The 16,307-nt window shown below is 43.7% G+C and overlaps 1 protein-coding gene across 1 annotated transcript; it reads right to left on the bottom strand.

The window, feature by feature from the left end:
* Positions 1–10,753: 10,753 nt before the first annotated feature.
* Positions 10,754–14,137, bottom strand: LOC147624846 (uncharacterized). The gene is made up of 2 exons (XM_086818074.1): positions 14,021–14,137; positions 10,754–13,924 (listed from the first exon to the last, which is right to left on the bottom strand). Exon 2 carries the CDS (start codon positions 13,844–13,846, stop codon positions 11,258–11,260), a length of 2,589 nt encoding a protein of 862 aa, XP_086674200.1. The 5' UTR covers positions 13,847–13,924; positions 14,021–14,137; the 3' UTR covers positions 10,754–11,257.
* Positions 14,138–16,307: the final 2,170 nt, after the last annotated feature.

Here is a 16,307-nt window from a genome sequence, read left to right as displayed (position 1 = left end):
AGGGATTCACAAAGCACTATGGGTAAATTTTGATTCTCTGCAGAACTCTGTTTTTCAAACTGCAAGAAGGGCGATTGGTTGTGCAGACATTGTGTGCTACAAAAAAGAGGTCTAAAAGTTGCCATTGGGTGTGTGTGTGTATGCAAAGTAAGGTCACTGGCTGCGATAGTTTGGGTGCAGTATAGTGCCGCTCTGTAGAAAATACAGCAGTTTGTGCAGGTCAAACAAGAGTGCTGTTGTTAGTAAATTTGTGTTGCAGAAAAGATGCCGAATGATGGAATAAACCAGATTTTACAAAGAAGCTTGACAAGAATAACTTCCATGCTTGGAGGTTTAGATTGACCAATTTCTTGATGGGAAAAAGTTACTAGGACTCCATTGAAGGTGAACATGAGGAGGCACCGGAGATACCAGAGAATAATCCAACTGCATGTAGATATAAAAGAGTTCAAGGATTAGAATCAAGGAGCAAGGAAATTCATGTATTGGCTTTCTATCAGCCATACACAGGGACACTATGATTGAGCATATACAGGACGCCAAGTCACCTAAGGAGGCTTGGGACACCTTGGTGAAGCTATATGAAACCAACACCAAGGCACGAAAAATTCAGTTGAAGAATGAGCTTCATACTGTGGAGAAGAAGAATATGTCTGTGAATGATTATGCTTTGAAGATCAACGGCATTGTGGAATCCCTTGCATCAATTGGTGTTTCTGTGGATGATGATGATAAGGTGGAAGTGTGTCTGCATGGTCTCAGGCCACAATACAAGGCATTTAAGACGTCTATTCAAACTCGGGAGAACATTCCCAACTTCACAGATTTGGTGTCAACATTAGGGAAAATGTGGACTCATTTTTGGGCCCTCTAAGAAATGCCAAATCATTATATTACGAAAAGGGGGATCGTGGATAACTGTATCCATAGTACCTCAAAACTATATCATGTAACATATCATTGGAAAGATCTTGATGAGAGGATTCTAACGCACCAACCTCCGACAAATTTTGAGTTTTTACGCTCAAGTTATGGCCTCCCCACCAAAAAGTAACCTCAAAAGTTCCGTTAACGGAAGCCTCACCCTCTCATTGGTCCTTATGGAATATTCCCTAGAATCTCAAAGAGCTTAAAAGGCCCAAAAGTGAGTCAAAATTTTCCCTAATGGTTGATCATTGAAGAGAACAACTTGGGTGAAGATCAACAGTCTTCACAAAACAAAAACAGTTCAGAGCAGCAGGCCTTCTACACAAGTTCAGGTAGAGGACGAGGTAGAGGTCGTGGACGTGGACGTGGACGTGGCCAAGGTGGTGGTTGAACAAGTAATCAGAATTATAGTCAGCAGAGGAGCAACAGTCCCAAGATTCACAACAACAACATACAGGTGGAATAGCCAGTTTAGAGGTAGGGGGAGTCAACGAGGTCATGGTAATTGGCAAAGGAAACATAATGATCACGAGGCTGTTTTTACGTTGGTAAGCCTGGGCAAGTGCAGGAAGATTGTTATAAGAAGCAGAGTGACATGCGAAATGGAAAAGTGCAGCAAAACAACTATGCATCCTCTAGCAAAAATAATGAGGATAATGAGAGGTTGTTTGTTATGCAGCATGTGGTTAATGTTGTGTCTAGAAATGATGTAGCAGCATGTAAGGATGATGTATGGTATGTTGATTCAGGTGCTTCGAACCATGACAAGTCACGGTGAGTGGTTCAAGGAAATGAAGAGTCTTGAAAGACTAGGTTTTGTTAAAATAGGGAATGACACTGCTCATCTGATTGCCTATGTTGGAGATGTGCCATTGTCTATGCAGAATGATAAAGTGAAGTACCTTGTAGATGTACTTCATGTTTTAAATATTACAAAGAATTTGGTTTCTATTGGCCAGATGATTGAGCAGGGTTTGCAGGTTCGGTTTAACCCTGATGGTTGTTATGTAGAAGACTTCAAAGATAAGTGCAGGTTGGCTACAAAAGGCAACAGATTAGGCAGAATGTTTACATTGAATGTGAATATGCCTAAAGTGAGTGCTGCAATGTTTGCAAATGGTTCAGGAGTTGTTGCGTAGATTTTGACATAATATTAGGGACACCCTTCATGAGGAAATCCAAATCGGTGCATGATTGGGCATTAGACCATATGTATGTTCGTAGGGATTCGCAAATTCTAAAGATAGATATGAGAACATGGAGAGCACACCCCATGGAAGGGTAACTATTCGGTAATGATTCGGTTGTGACAACCAAACGAACCACATCCATACAAATATGCCAGTCCACGGTGGAAAATTCCAAAGAGGAAGAGGAAACAGAAATGTATACATCACTTCCTCCTCTGGATTTCAGTGAAAATTGGATGCATGTGCTAGCTACCATAGATGTGATGCAACCCCGAGGAACCCAATGTGGAATCTGGAACTATCCCCACTACCTCTGTCTGTTTGGTCAATTGGCAAACCATTGATGAGGAATCAGAAGCGGAGGTCTCTAGCATAGAAGGAACTGGATCACAAGGCCGTACCAATGCCCAACGCCTTAGAAGGAACTGGATCACAAGGCCGTACCAATGCCTAACGCCTTAGAAGATAGCGAAAGCAGAAACGATATATCACTTGACGAAATGCCCTACTGCAACAAAGAAAACCCACAAATGCCTAGTGAGGCTGAGATACCTCGAAGCTACTAGGGTACACGACAAATTTTCTAAGGATTGGGGTGAGGAATTGAGTAAGATATCCCTTGAAGGGAAACATAGGGAGGAAGTCATCCTTCATGACCAGAAACGCCTAAGCTTACAAAAGCTGGGCATCGAAAACGAAACAAAGCTTTGGCACGAAAGTTATGGCTAAAACAAAAAGTGAGAATGAGGATAAACGAGACCTACTTTTAGTACCAGACCATTTCAAAACCTACACAATAGACGGACGACTCACGACAAAAAGAGTTAAGGAAGATGGGTTGTCCACATCATATACAATGGCCCGGCTAAAGTCCCAGCTGAAGTTAAGGAAGTTGATATTGCAGAACTAGGGGAAGAAACCAAACCTGTTTATATCGAAGAACTTGACTCTGGTTGAAGAAAATGAGCTTGTTGCTCTCCTTAAAGAGTTTAAGGATTGCTTCGCCTGGAACTACAAAGAGATGAAGGGTGTACCATTTGAGGTGGTGCAACATACATACGATCCCAATCATGGACAGATCAAGACCAACCAACCAAGAAAAAACCATACCAGATGAATCCTAAATATGCAGCAATTGTTAAAGGAGGAAATCGATAATCTCATTGCTGTGGGCAGATTTCGCCTATGAGATAGAACATAAGGATTGGTTGTCACCAATTGTAATAGTGTCAAAGAAGAATGAAAAATTTAGGGTATGTGTCGATCTTAAAAAGGTCAACGCAGCTACTAAGAAGGACCATTATCCATTACCCTATATGGAACACGTTTTGGAGAGAGTAGCTGGTGAAGAAGCTTACAGCTTCTTGGATGGATTTTCAGGCTATAATCAGGTGTCTAGAACGCCCAAAGACCAACATAAGACAACCTTCAATACAATGTGGGGGACGTTTGCTTACAAAGTCATACCTTCGGTCTCACCAATGCCCTAGCAACATTCCAGCGATTAATGTGCATGCACAGCCTTCAAAGACTAGCAAAAGTGGTTAGAGGCATTCATTGATGATCTTTGTGCACATTCTCGATGGACAGACCATGTGGCTTGCTTGAGGAAGGTGTTTGAGTGATGTCAATTGTATCGTATATCCTTAAACCCTTTAAATTGCTAATTTTGGGTCAAACACGATGTGATATTAGGACACACTATCTCTAAGAACGGTATATCCACATATGATAGCAAGGTCAGGTTGATCTTGGAACTGCCACCACCCACTAATAATTATAAAGGTGTGCAAAGATTTATGGGTCACGTTGGGTATTACCGCCGCTTCATAATCTTCTATGCTGAAATCGCAAGGCCATTATATAAGCTACTCATTGTCTTTGAATGGACTGAAGAATGCCTTGAAGCATATGATAGATTTAAGCAAGCACTGGCTAGTGCGCCAATTCTAAGACCAGCTAATTGGGACCTTATATTTCATGTGCATATCGATGCATCGAACTTTGCTATTGGATGCGTATTGGCACAGCCTCGTGAGTCCAAATTGGACTACCCGATTTGTTTCGCCTAGTCACCAATTGAATGATGTAGAGGTGCATTATACTACCATTGACCGAGAAGGGTTGGCCATGGTTTATGCAGTCAAGAAGTATCGACATTACCTATTGGCCAACAAATCTGTATTCTTCGTGGACCATGAGGACTTATTTTATTTGGTGAACAAGCCTTGCACCACAGGAAGAATCACACGTTGGTTGCTGTTACTATTGGAATTTGACTTCACGGTGAGAAAGTGGACACACCATGTGTTGGCCGATCACACAGACATGAGGATGAGTATGTGTAGATTGACATAAGCATGGACGACATGATGAGCAGGCTAGCCAAACAGGAGGATGGCTTCATCGTGGAGATGGTGGCTCTGATACCATGTTGGAAATCACATGGTATCGAGGGAGATGGAGAGAGAGAGAGAGAGAGTGAGAGTGAGAAAGAGAAGCTTGAGTAAAGCAAGATTGCACAAGTCAAATGATATTCACTCAAACAATGAATCCATCCAAATACATGATTTTATAGGCACTAGGGCCCTATCTTTTGACTCTAACTAAGAAGTTGTTCACACCAAGTCACCTATAAACCTAATGACCGGATGCCTATATCCCCAATGTCACATGGTATTTTGGTGTATTATTTCAACACCACTTGATCCCAATAACTATAGGACCATCATGATTGGCCACACATTGGCCAAGCTCTATGGATCGGTGCTAGAGACAAAGCTCAGTTCCTTTGCAGAGAGATAAGGATGTAGGGATCTTGGATAGGCAAGCCTCTAGGGGAGCTACTCTACCCTAGACCAAATCTTCACCCTACGAGCCATCATCGAAGAGGGAAAAGCACGCCACCAGAGGATCTATTTGTTGCTTTGTGGACTTCTACAATGCTTTTGATATTGTCCCCAAGCCCAACTACTCCAACACCTGCAAGACAATGAGCTCCATCCAACATGATTTGGAGAATCATCACTCTTTATAAGTCAGTCTCAGGACATGTGAGAACCCCAGAGGGATGTCACAGGATATCACTAATACTATTAGGGTGACACAAGGCTACCCTTTATCACCCACTCTCTTCATCTTCTACATTGATGAGATCTAAAGCTTCATTGACAAATTAGGCAGGATAGGAACTCCAGTTGCAAGCATGTCTATTCCCCTCCTACTCTATACAAATGACATTGTGCTTATATCAAATTCAGCTAAGGGGCTTGAGTGACACCTAGATGCTCTACAGGTTTTCTGTACACAATGAGATCTCACTATGAACTTTGGTAAAACCAAGGTCATGATCTTCAACACCTCCCACCCCTACACATCTAGATTGAGCTTCACAGATAGGGTACAGATTGTCCCATCATAGTGTACCTCGAAGCTACTTTTAATGGCCCCCTCTTTACCATGACCACATCAGCACGCACCAAAGAGACGCGAGGATATGCAACTTTGGCCCTCGTTGAGTGACAATGCTTACAAGCCCATTTCTAGGAGCCTAACATAAAGGGTTGGCTCTTCGACACCCTTGTCACACCAAGCTTGATGTATGAAGCACCTTTCTAGATTAGAGCAGGATTGGCAGCATGTGGAGAAGCCCCAAGTCATGATGTTCTCTTGCATGATTCGTAGCAAACCAACGATCTCACATGCAATCATTTAGGTAGAGTTCACAATGGCCTCGATGGTGGTGGATGCACTTTTTCAGACAGTCACCTACCTCAACCGCATTAGCACAATGAGTCCCCATAGATACCCGAGGCTTGCCCTATAGTCCTCAAGATAGCTCACACTTGAGGGTGACCCTGAAGCATGGTACGCCAGAGTTTCCACCTCGTTTTCAGGACATGAGCTCTCAATGGACCACCTCCCACCTCTTCAATACATCTTGGACTCCCCTTTTCTCCGGATCTCCCATGGGAACATCAACCGGATTATCCAATTCGACCTCCTTTTAGACTCCACATACACAGCACATGGGTTGCACCTTCAGAGCTCCTACCGAAGATGCACTTCTATAAAGATCATTTCCTTAGGTTCGTAGTGGATGCCTTTATCCACCAGCAACTAGGCTCTACCTGGGTATTCACATGTCACATGCCATGAGGATCGTGATTGGGTTGCTACTACGGGTATGCTCCCACCACCTCTTCTACTACGGGGGGAGACAGGGTGGGCAACACATATTCAGAGATGGAGAGCTCATATGGAGACCTCATGAGACTGTTGCCCGGTGTACAATGAGATCCGAGGGAGGTACCACTATCTCTTCCATGAGGGTTTTGGACCATTATCCAGGATCATGGACTTCCTAGACCAACACTTCCTAGGACTCTTCCTAGTGGAGCTTCGCAAGCATAGAGAGAGACTCCTAAGAGAGTGTCAGCCCCATAGCCAACCGCCCCTTCTTCCTCACCAGCCAACCATCACCAGTTTCTTCCGGTCCTTTTTGGGAGAGGATACCAACCCCACATGATACCTCATCTCTACCCCGTGCCTGAGGAGTCACTTCAAAACGGGCTTGTGCACTTTAACATACATGGCGTCCCTAGCCCACCGGATGTCAACCGTGATCCTCCCATTAACTCTAGATCCAAGACATGCTCCACCGCCACCACACCTTCTCATGTACCGTGAGATGACAGAACGGGACCTCTCGGCGGCCATAATCAGTAACCCCATGCTTGATATAGTTGAGAGAGGTTTACCCTCTACTGGAGGATGATGTGCTCTAGGTGGTTCATATTCTCAAGCACTCCATGAGATTCTCTTGTACTAGTGCTTATATATCCCATGTACTCCCACATGATGATCATTGTATCAAGCTCCACTTTCAGAGAGCTATGTTACTTGTTTTGTTTTCCTTTTCCAATGATGAGACATACCATGGATAGCATTGTATCACTTTGGTCTCACACAGACCCATTAGGTTTTTAAAAGACATTTAATATATCTTTCTTTCTTTCTAGGATTGTGTGATAGTTCAAGGAGGACAGATAGAGAGAGGGGCGTGGGGAGAGGATAAGGGGGAGAGAGAGTTCAAGAAGGAGAGATAAAGAGAGAAGAAGAAGGGGATTGTGTGTGTGTGTGTGTGTGTGTGTGTGTGTGTGAGAGAGAGAGAGAGAGAGAGAGAGAGAGAGAGAGAGAGAGAAGAAGAAGAAGAAGAAGAGGAGGAGGAGGAGGAGAGAGGTAGAGAGAGAGAGAGAGAGAGAGAGAGAGAGAGAGAGAGAGAGAGAGAGAGAGAGAGAAGAAGAAGAAGAAGAAGAAGAAGAAGAAGAAGAGGAGGAGGAGGAGAGAGGTAGATGGAGAGAGAGAGAGAGAGAGAGAGAAGAAGAAGAAGAAGAGGAGGAGGAGGAGGAGGAGGAGGAGAGAGAGAGAGAGACAGAGAGAGAGAGAGAGAGAGATCAGATAAGGAGGTTGATAAATAGAGAGAGAGGGAGAGACAAAGAGCAAAGTAGAGAGAGAAAGTGAGAAAGAGGAAGAGAGAGAAAGGAGAGAGGAGAGATAAACAGACAGGAGGAGAGGAGAGGAAACACGAGAGAGAGAGAGAGAGAGAGAGAGAGAGGAGAGGAGAGATAAACAGACAAAAGTAAAGAGGAGAGGAAACACGAGAGAGAGAGAGAGAGAGAGAGAGAGAGAGGAATGAATGAGGGGTTGGGCAACCCGACCGGGCCGGGTCAAGCTAGGAGGCGTGGTAGGAGGAGGGAGGAGAAAAGAAGATATGGAGGTTTGGGTATAGAGAGAGAGTGGTTGTTAAGAAAAGATTGCTAAATAACCCGCAAACCCAAAAGAAAATCTCACTAAGATCAAACCCAAATTAGTTTCCATTACAAACCAACCCTTGCAAGTTTTCGGTGTGCATTCAAGCCTCTTCACTCGGATCCTTTCCCCAACGGCACTTAGTCCTTCCTACCTTCTTGTCCATTTGACACCCATCCACACACCCATGCCTTCCATCGATTGCACCCAATGGTCTCAACCGCACCTTATTAAGGCACTCCAACATCAGATCCTATTCTTGCACGCAGCATCCATGCCCCATGCCAACACTTGCATGCTTGCCTTCAATAAAATTGTCTTATCTTCTCTTCTTCATTGTGTCTCATCCTTGCTCAGCCCAACCCTCTTTCCCATCCATGAAGCACAATTGTGGTGTTCACACACTCGCAAGGGCTACTACTAGTGCACCCACATATGCAAGTTGTGGTTTGCCGCTCTTAAGGCAAGACCCAACAACACGTGCTTCGGAAACAACAAGGTAAGTCTCTTTTGACTTGAACACCCCACAATCATCTGAGACTGTACACTATACAGTTCTACATGTATAGTTGCACATAGCCTCGTTGGGTGGTGCGTATATGTAGTCTAGTCCCATGGTGCTCTTGTGCACTAATATTTGTGCCTACTTGGTGCATGTGGGGCTTGTTTGGTTCCCGTTGACGCATCCCATGGATTGTAGTTGTTGTTGACCCTTCCCAATACGACCTCACAACCGTTGTGCGTACTGCGGAGAACCAACTTTTTGGCCACACCATGGTTAAGAAAGCTCGACACTAGTACAAGAGCGCCAATGTTGTTGTCATGGGCATGCACATGTACGTGCTAATCCCAGGACTAATCCTAGAGTGCAACCAAATAAAGAAGGATCAAAACCAAAGATTTGGAGCATTATTTGGTAGATTTGGCAAGTACTGCACTGATGAATCTCCTGTCGGCTACAAGGATCTCCTGTCGGCTAGCTGGATAGCAGTCAGCTACAACCCGACTTAGTTTCTTGTCCAAGAGTTGGCCGACTGCTGGTCGGCCAGTTCACTATGTGCCCCAAGGTCTATAAAAGGGCAACATTACTCACTGTTTTATTCATTCAGCCCAGCAGTCGGCCAGTTCACTAGGTCTATAAAAGGGCAACATTACTCATTGTGTTATTCATTCAGCCCTTGTGTCATAGAACTAGGCATAGTTTTAGGTATTTCACCTTTTCAAGAGTGCAGTCTATGGCTGCAAGATCCCTTGTACCTTTTGTACTGAATTTCCAACTCTCTCTCTATGGCTGCAAGATCCCTTGTACCTTTTGTACTGAATTTCCAACTCTCTCTACTCTCTTCTCTTTGTGTTTCTGCATTCACATGTTCTAGATGGTGTTTAGGGCTGAAAGAAGACTTCTAGAGCTTCTGCATGTAACATTGGTACCAGAGCATCAGGCTCAGCAAGGCTAAACACTAATTCAGTCCCGTATGGAGGTGTGCAGGTCCAAGGTACAGAAAAGTGCACAAGTAAGAGGCCCAAGGCAAGGAACACAAGAACGGGAAAAACTCCCAAGAGGTTGGTTGGTGGTGTTCCACAAAGCTCAAAGGGAATGGCAGTCCTATGAGTTGGATGCCACTTGGGGCATACCAAGAAAGGCTTTCTAGCAACGGTTCCAAAGGAGGATGATCCTCCAAGGGACGGAGTGAGAGTGCCAGACTCATTTCTAAGGAATGAAGACCAAGACAATGTTCAGAGACAGGGCAGGAACACAATGGGGACTGGATGGAACAAATGCATAGATCTTCTTCAGAGTTAGAGTGGATTTGGAGACCGGGCCGAGTATTCAGTGAAAAGGTTGCCAAAGTATGAAGGATGACAAGGGGACTCCAGGAATAGAATGGGATGATGACAGTCATCCAAGAAAGACAGATTGGAATCCCGTCATCAAGTTTAGCAGAGGGGGATGTCATGTGCATGCACATGTACATGCTAATCCCAAGACTAATCCTAGAGTGCAACCAGATAAAGAAGGATCAAAGCCAAAGATTTGGAGCATTATTTGCTAGATTTGGCAAGTACTGGACTGGTGATGGAAGAGGAATCTCCTGTCAGCTGCAAAGATCTATCGGCTGGCTAGACAGCAGTCGGCTGCAACCCGACTTGGGTTTCTTGTCCAAGAGCTGGCCGACTGCTGGTCAGCCAGTTCACTATGTCTCCCAAGGCCTATAAAAGGGCAACATTGCTCATCGTGTTATTCATTCAGCCCCTTGCTGGCTGAGTCATAGAGCTAGGCATAGTTTTAGGTATTTCACCTTTTCAAGAGTGCAGCCTATGGCTGCAAGATCCCTTGTACCTTTTTGTACTATATGATATACTGAATTTCCAGCTCTCTCTCTCTCTCTCTACTCTCTCTTCTATTTGCATTTCTGCATCAGCATGTTCTAAATGGTGTTTAGAGCTGAAAGAAGACTCCCAGAGCTTCCGCATGTAACAATTGTGTGGTGTCCTAGAACACCAGTGACGTGCTCTCATCCACACGAAAGTGAGGATTGCCTGTGATTATTCATCTACAATGGGAATTTCATTCCATCAATCTACACCGACACAGATTGTTTGTTGGTAGCATGTTTTCATACAGCTTGCTCATGGAAAACCTGGCTTGAAAGCCCATGGAATTTGTACAAAATAAAATACTGCAATAATATTTATCAGTGTTGCTATTTCATTTTCAGCTTTGCATGCTATTCCATTTAAATCGAGTGTCACACCCGCCTGGGTGAATCACACCAACCAACTGCGAGTAGAACAAAGGAAAAGTAAAGATGTTCAGACACAGGCAAATAAAAATGGCTTCATAAACTTGGACACACTGCTTGTACTTAAAATCAATCTAAACAGCCAGTGGACACCAGCCTGAGTGGGTATCGTCCCGGCCTGCTAAATTGCAGGGACCGGGTTCGATCCCTGGCTGTGGCTCAATCGAGTCATAAATAGGTCGCCATACTAGCAATACAATTCAGAGAAAGTACTCATCTCTATTAAAATAAAGACAGATGATTTGTCCTCACTAACCCATGTCTTTGGCATGCAAACGACGATGGACACTACTCAGGGTCATAGACCAAACATAGGAGGAATAGTCAAACACCCACAACTCCAAAACTACCACATGATCATCGTGGATAGAAGCCTTGCAATTGTTGAGCAAAGACCTCTGCTTTCATTGCACTTCACATGGTTAGAAAGAAATGCATTTTCTTCTTGCAAAAAACGTGCTGGCAAGAAAGCCTTCCAGCTTTCCCTTGGCACTCCTTTGTAGCTTCTTCTTGCAGTCTTGTGGTTTAAGTCTTGACTCTGCGGCCTCTTCCTTGATGGTGCTTACAATGATTATATCCAGGCAAGCATAGCTGAGAACACTGCCACTTCTTCCCATCTCTTCTATGGCACTTCTCCAACTTTTCTTCTTTGCCCTTCGTTTCCACTGTTGTGCTTTCTTCCACACAGCAGCAGCCATCGGATGCAGTCAAAGAAGTCCTCAATCCAAAGGCTTGTACTCCCTGAACTTCTTGCTTACCACTTCTCCTTTCTATACTTTGACCTTTCTGGATTGGGTTTACCATTGACTTTGAACTAGAGTGAGCTTGATTACCACCTCTCCTTTCTATACTTTGACCTCGCTGGCTGGGTTTGGCTGTTAACTTCAAACTAGAGTGAGACATGTCTACTGCAAACTGTAAAACCTGCTTCAAGTCTGTGCACCCATTGCCGGGGCGTTCGGTAACCTGCTTCTCTAGCTCTCTGGGAATGACAAACTTTTCCTGGCTATCAACAGCTGGCCGACCCTTAAAGCGTCGTCCTTGGTGTCGGTCACAGTATATAGATCCACGTTTGCATTGCTGAGAGCACTGCCAACCCTTCCCGTCTTTTCTGTGACACCTTTCAAACTGCTGTGCAGCATTCTTACCTTGAATGTTCCCGCTTTCTGCAACAAGGCCACAGGTAGAATTCAGAAAGCCCAATGCTTCAATGGCATGTCCTTGCTCGGCAACTCTCTCCCCTGCAATTTGGCCAGGTTGGCTGGCCTTGGTTTTCAAGCCATTGACTACAGACTGTGGCATATCTATGGCTACCCGCAGCACTTGTGTGTCTGGATGCCCCTTCAGGCATGTTCCTAGAACATGTTTGTCTAGCTCAAGCTGTAGAATCAGCTTTTCCTCACCATTAATAGAGCTCTTTCCTCTGGAGCGTCGCCCTTGATGGTGATCACAATAAATGTACCCAGGCTCGCACTGTCTAGAACATTGCCATCCTTTTCCATCCTTTCTGTGACACTGCTGTGCCTTGCCTCGTACATCTGTGCTTTTTTCCGACACAGTTAAAGATCTGTCCATATATGAGGCCCGCCCCTCTAACTGCTTTAAATCTCGCAGTTCTGTAAGTCTTCTATTGAAATCTTCAAGCAAAAAGTGACGCATATTTACAGCTTTCTTTGCATTTGAACTTCCATCCTGGAAAGGATTTCCTATATAATCTGCACTCAAATTTTCAGCTACAGTACATGCCTCTAGGACCTCTTGTTTCACCTCTAGAGGTACAGATAGCCCATGCCCCATTAACTTTGGTTTTTTCATTGATCTTTGCAGGTCCTCCAAATCACCTGACTCTGATGCATGCAGCTCTAGTTTTGTTGCTCCTTGTCCTTCATGCATTTTTTTTTCCATCACGACATTGCAATAACTCACTACACCATGTGCCTCAGAACCACATAATGCCCAGTTTTGTTCTTTTGCAACGGTCGTTGGCTCTGGCAGAGTGGCTTCCCCCTTCTCATCAATGACATGCTTGCCTGTGCTCTCTTTACTTGGCACATCTAATGACTGCAGTTGTTGTGTTGCCTCTCTAGCTCCAATGATATGTCCAGATCCATCACCCTTAGACTTAAGCCCCCTTTTTCTTGTTTTATGATGATGCTCGCAATAAATAGAGCCCAATTGTACTTGCTTAAAGCACTGCCAACGCTTGCCATCAGTTCTACGACACCTATTCAGCTTAGGCTTCTCTTCTTGATGCTTTTCCCTGCTTTGCCCTGACAAGTTATCGATAATGAAGTCCCACTTTTCCATGCGTAAAAACTGTGGCTTCTGACCCTGGTCCTTACATGGCGGAGATTCTCTCTCACTTCTCCGATTCTGACTGCTGTGGTCAGAGTAGAGAGACCCCAAGTTTGTGTGTTGGATGCAGCCCCAATGCTTTTCATCTGTCATATAGCACCGTTCGACCTTCCCATTCCTCCTGCCGTCAAAGGGTTGAGCATCTGCATAACTTAATGTTGATGAGCCACAAGAACCTAAACTAAGTAATCCTTTATCGTGTGTTGTCAATGGAAGGGTGTGCACTGTTCTTTGTCGGTCGCATGGACTTATCATATACAAGCCTTTCTCATGTGTTGTTCTTGGTTGGCTACGTGGACCTTCCATACATAACCCTTTATCATGCGTTGTCCTTGGTTTGTTACATGGACCTTCCAAACATAAGCCTTTCTCATCTGATTCGCCATATGGACCTGCCATGGACATGCATTTTCCCTGTTTTTTGCCATAAGATTTTTTAAATTTGCGCAACAAAATGCCGCGGTCTCGGTATTCAGCTTCTTTGTTATACCTTAAGATGAACCTCCTGCTGTCAAGCTCTTTAAATGCAGGGCAACTTCTGAGGGCGAACTTTACTTGAAGTGCTCGTGAATAGCTGTTTGAATTCAGAAGCTTGGAGTAACCCTGGCTGACTAGTTTTCTGAGGGCCTCACACACAGAGACACCGTGGCTACCAGCATGAAAGAGCACAAAAAAAAGAGCTGTGGACAAGGGAGTGTATATCCACCCTCCTTGTGTTGAAGCAGGGGATCCCTTCCCGAAAGTTGAGATGAGATCCATGAACAACCCCCCTCGCTTAGATATAAAGGCTTTCTTGTGCCTTCTTCTTCTCCATTCTAGGTATTTTTTTATAAAAATCTAGAATGAGCACAAAAGCAGCACGAAGAGGAGAGAATTGTGAACACATGACGCATGGTTCACAAACGAAGTGAGAGATCCATCAAGAAGACATACCTGATAGTTTGAAAGGGCAGAGAGTTGAAGGGGGAGACCAAATTAGGGTTTCCTGTTGCATTTCAGCGTCTGTGCGCTAACGTGTTGGACAGGAGCAGGCTTTTACCAGCCTCGCGCGTGGCAGGCTGTAGGTCTTGAGCGACTTTTACTCAGCCCCACGAAGTTTACCTCCCTAAAATGGGCGGTCGTTGAGGCGCACGTGTGTGTGTGTGTGAATCGTCGAGTCCCCTTCATATTTGAAGATTTAAAATAGTGGCTTCTCTTGTATATTTAAAATATAAAAAATCACATATTGAAGAAATAATATTTTGATGTTTAATAATTATACATTACAGCCTTCGTTAATCGATCCACAACACTAACAAAATAATATTTTGATGTTTAATAATTAAGCATTACAGCCTTAGTTAATCGATCCACATTCACACAACACTAACAAAGTAGACGATCCATTATCAATGTAGTTGTGAACTAATTTTGATTTGCTTATCACGAAACAAGGATGCTCTTTGGAAGTGCACCTTCTTGAATTTAGAGAGTAATTGTTAGGAACACAACAATAATTTAACCAATATCAATTGTTGATGAAGCTAATCCTTTTGAGTACAACAATGCTTCTTATGTGCATGTGTGTGGGGGGGGAGTCCACGAGAGAATATGTGAATGTATTACATGCATTTGTCGACAAAGGATATATTTTATAAAAGCAAGTCTTACATAATGTGTCCACGAACGTGCAGAAGACACACTATAAGGATGGCGTTTGAAATGGGAAAGAAGGGGGGGGGTGTTGAAAATGTGATCTACATACATTAGTTCACAACACATGGAAGTGCACCCAACAATAATTTAACCAATATCAATTGATGAAGCTAATCCTTTTGAGTACAACAATGCTTCTTCTGTGCATGTGTGTGTAGGAGGAGTCCACGAGAGAATATATGAATGTATTACATGCATTTGTCGACAAAGGATATATTTTATAAAAGCAAGTCTTACATAATGTGTCCACCACGAACATGAAGAAGACACGCCATAAGGATGGTGTTTGAAATGGGAAAGAAGGGGGGGGGGTGTTGAAAATGTGATCTACATACATGTGTTGTATGGTCATATATAAATCCTTTGTAGTAGATTACATCAAATTATAGGCTAAGGTAAGGTTCGCATACCTGTGTTTAATTGTGTGCCACGTAGGTTGACCCCCATCCATTCATGGCACCTCTATTTGGTGGAGGGCACATGGCCAAGTGGGTTAGGCAAGTAGCTCAAAGTGCCTCCTCTTTGTTAGCCTATATATTTGAGAGACTGACACTCTAGCTCATATGGGTGAGAGCTCTAGCATTTGTAATTTCTTTTTGTGAGTATTTCTAAGTGGATATCTTGTCTCTTGCATATTGTTAAGCTTTAGATCTTGCTATATGTGATCCTTAGTGTTGTTCATGCTTAATTAGTACAAGTTCTTTAGTGGATAGCATTTCTTTAACTAAGCTTTCAAGGATTACTAGTGACTCATGATCAATCAATGATTGGGTCATTTGGCATATGATAATCTTACCGATTATATTTTAATATGGTATATCGAGCTCCCTGGCATGGGAGTGTCCTTAATCATTTGTTGTCGAGAGAGGGTATCTTTGTGTTTTTGGGTTACTCTATGTGAGTGTGTGTTTAGTAAAGGCCATCATTGAGTCTTTTCTTGCATTGTTTCACTTACAGCAAGAGTGAAGTGAGAAAGCATGAGTCATTTAGGCATCAAATCTTAGTGAGGTTTTTCTTCAATTTCCTTCTTTGTGAGAATCTGTGTGAGATGTACTTCGTATTTGGAAATTTTTGGCTCCCACCTCTTTGAGTGGCATAAGAGAGAGTGGAACATTCCTAGCTTTGTGAAGAGTTTGAGAGCTTCTTCTTTACTTCATTCATAGTCACTGTTGTGTGTAGAGGGAGGGCTTCAATCTCATAATTTGTGAGCTTGAAAGAAAGCATTTCTATGTGGGTAAAAATAGCGAGAGATCTTTTAATTTCTAAGTAAAGAGAGAGAGAGAGAGAGAGAGAGAGAGAGAGAGGGGAGAGGGGGGGAGGTGACAAACTCTCTTGCATTGTGGCAAGTAGAGAGGAAGAGAAGAGGGACCTTCATCAACCATTGGAGAGGGAGCCTCTTTTTAGAGTGGTTGTATAGACGACTGCTCAATGTGTGGCATCATCAAAAAGGTGGCATTGGCATCGTGATGGAAAACTTTGGTGTGTGGTAGATCTAGGCTGAAAATCATCCTTTGTGTCAGTCATC

The sequence above is a fragment of the Cibotium barometz genome, chromosome 24 (assembly GCF_041138505.1).
Source record: "Cibotium barometz isolate CiBa-2024 chromosome 24, ASM4113850v1, whole genome shotgun sequence".
Lineage (NCBI taxonomy): Eukaryota > Viridiplantae > Streptophyta > Polypodiopsida > Cyatheales > Cibotiaceae > Cibotium > Cibotium barometz.
Note: the sequence above shows the minus strand (reverse complement) of the source record. Positions and strands in the feature narration are given on the sequence as shown.

Excerpts from the sequence above, each read along its gene's own strand:
- LOC147624846 (XM_086818074.1), bottom strand. The coding sequence starts at position 13,846 with ATGGATCTCATCTCAACTTTCGGGAAGGGATCCCCTGCTTCAACACAA.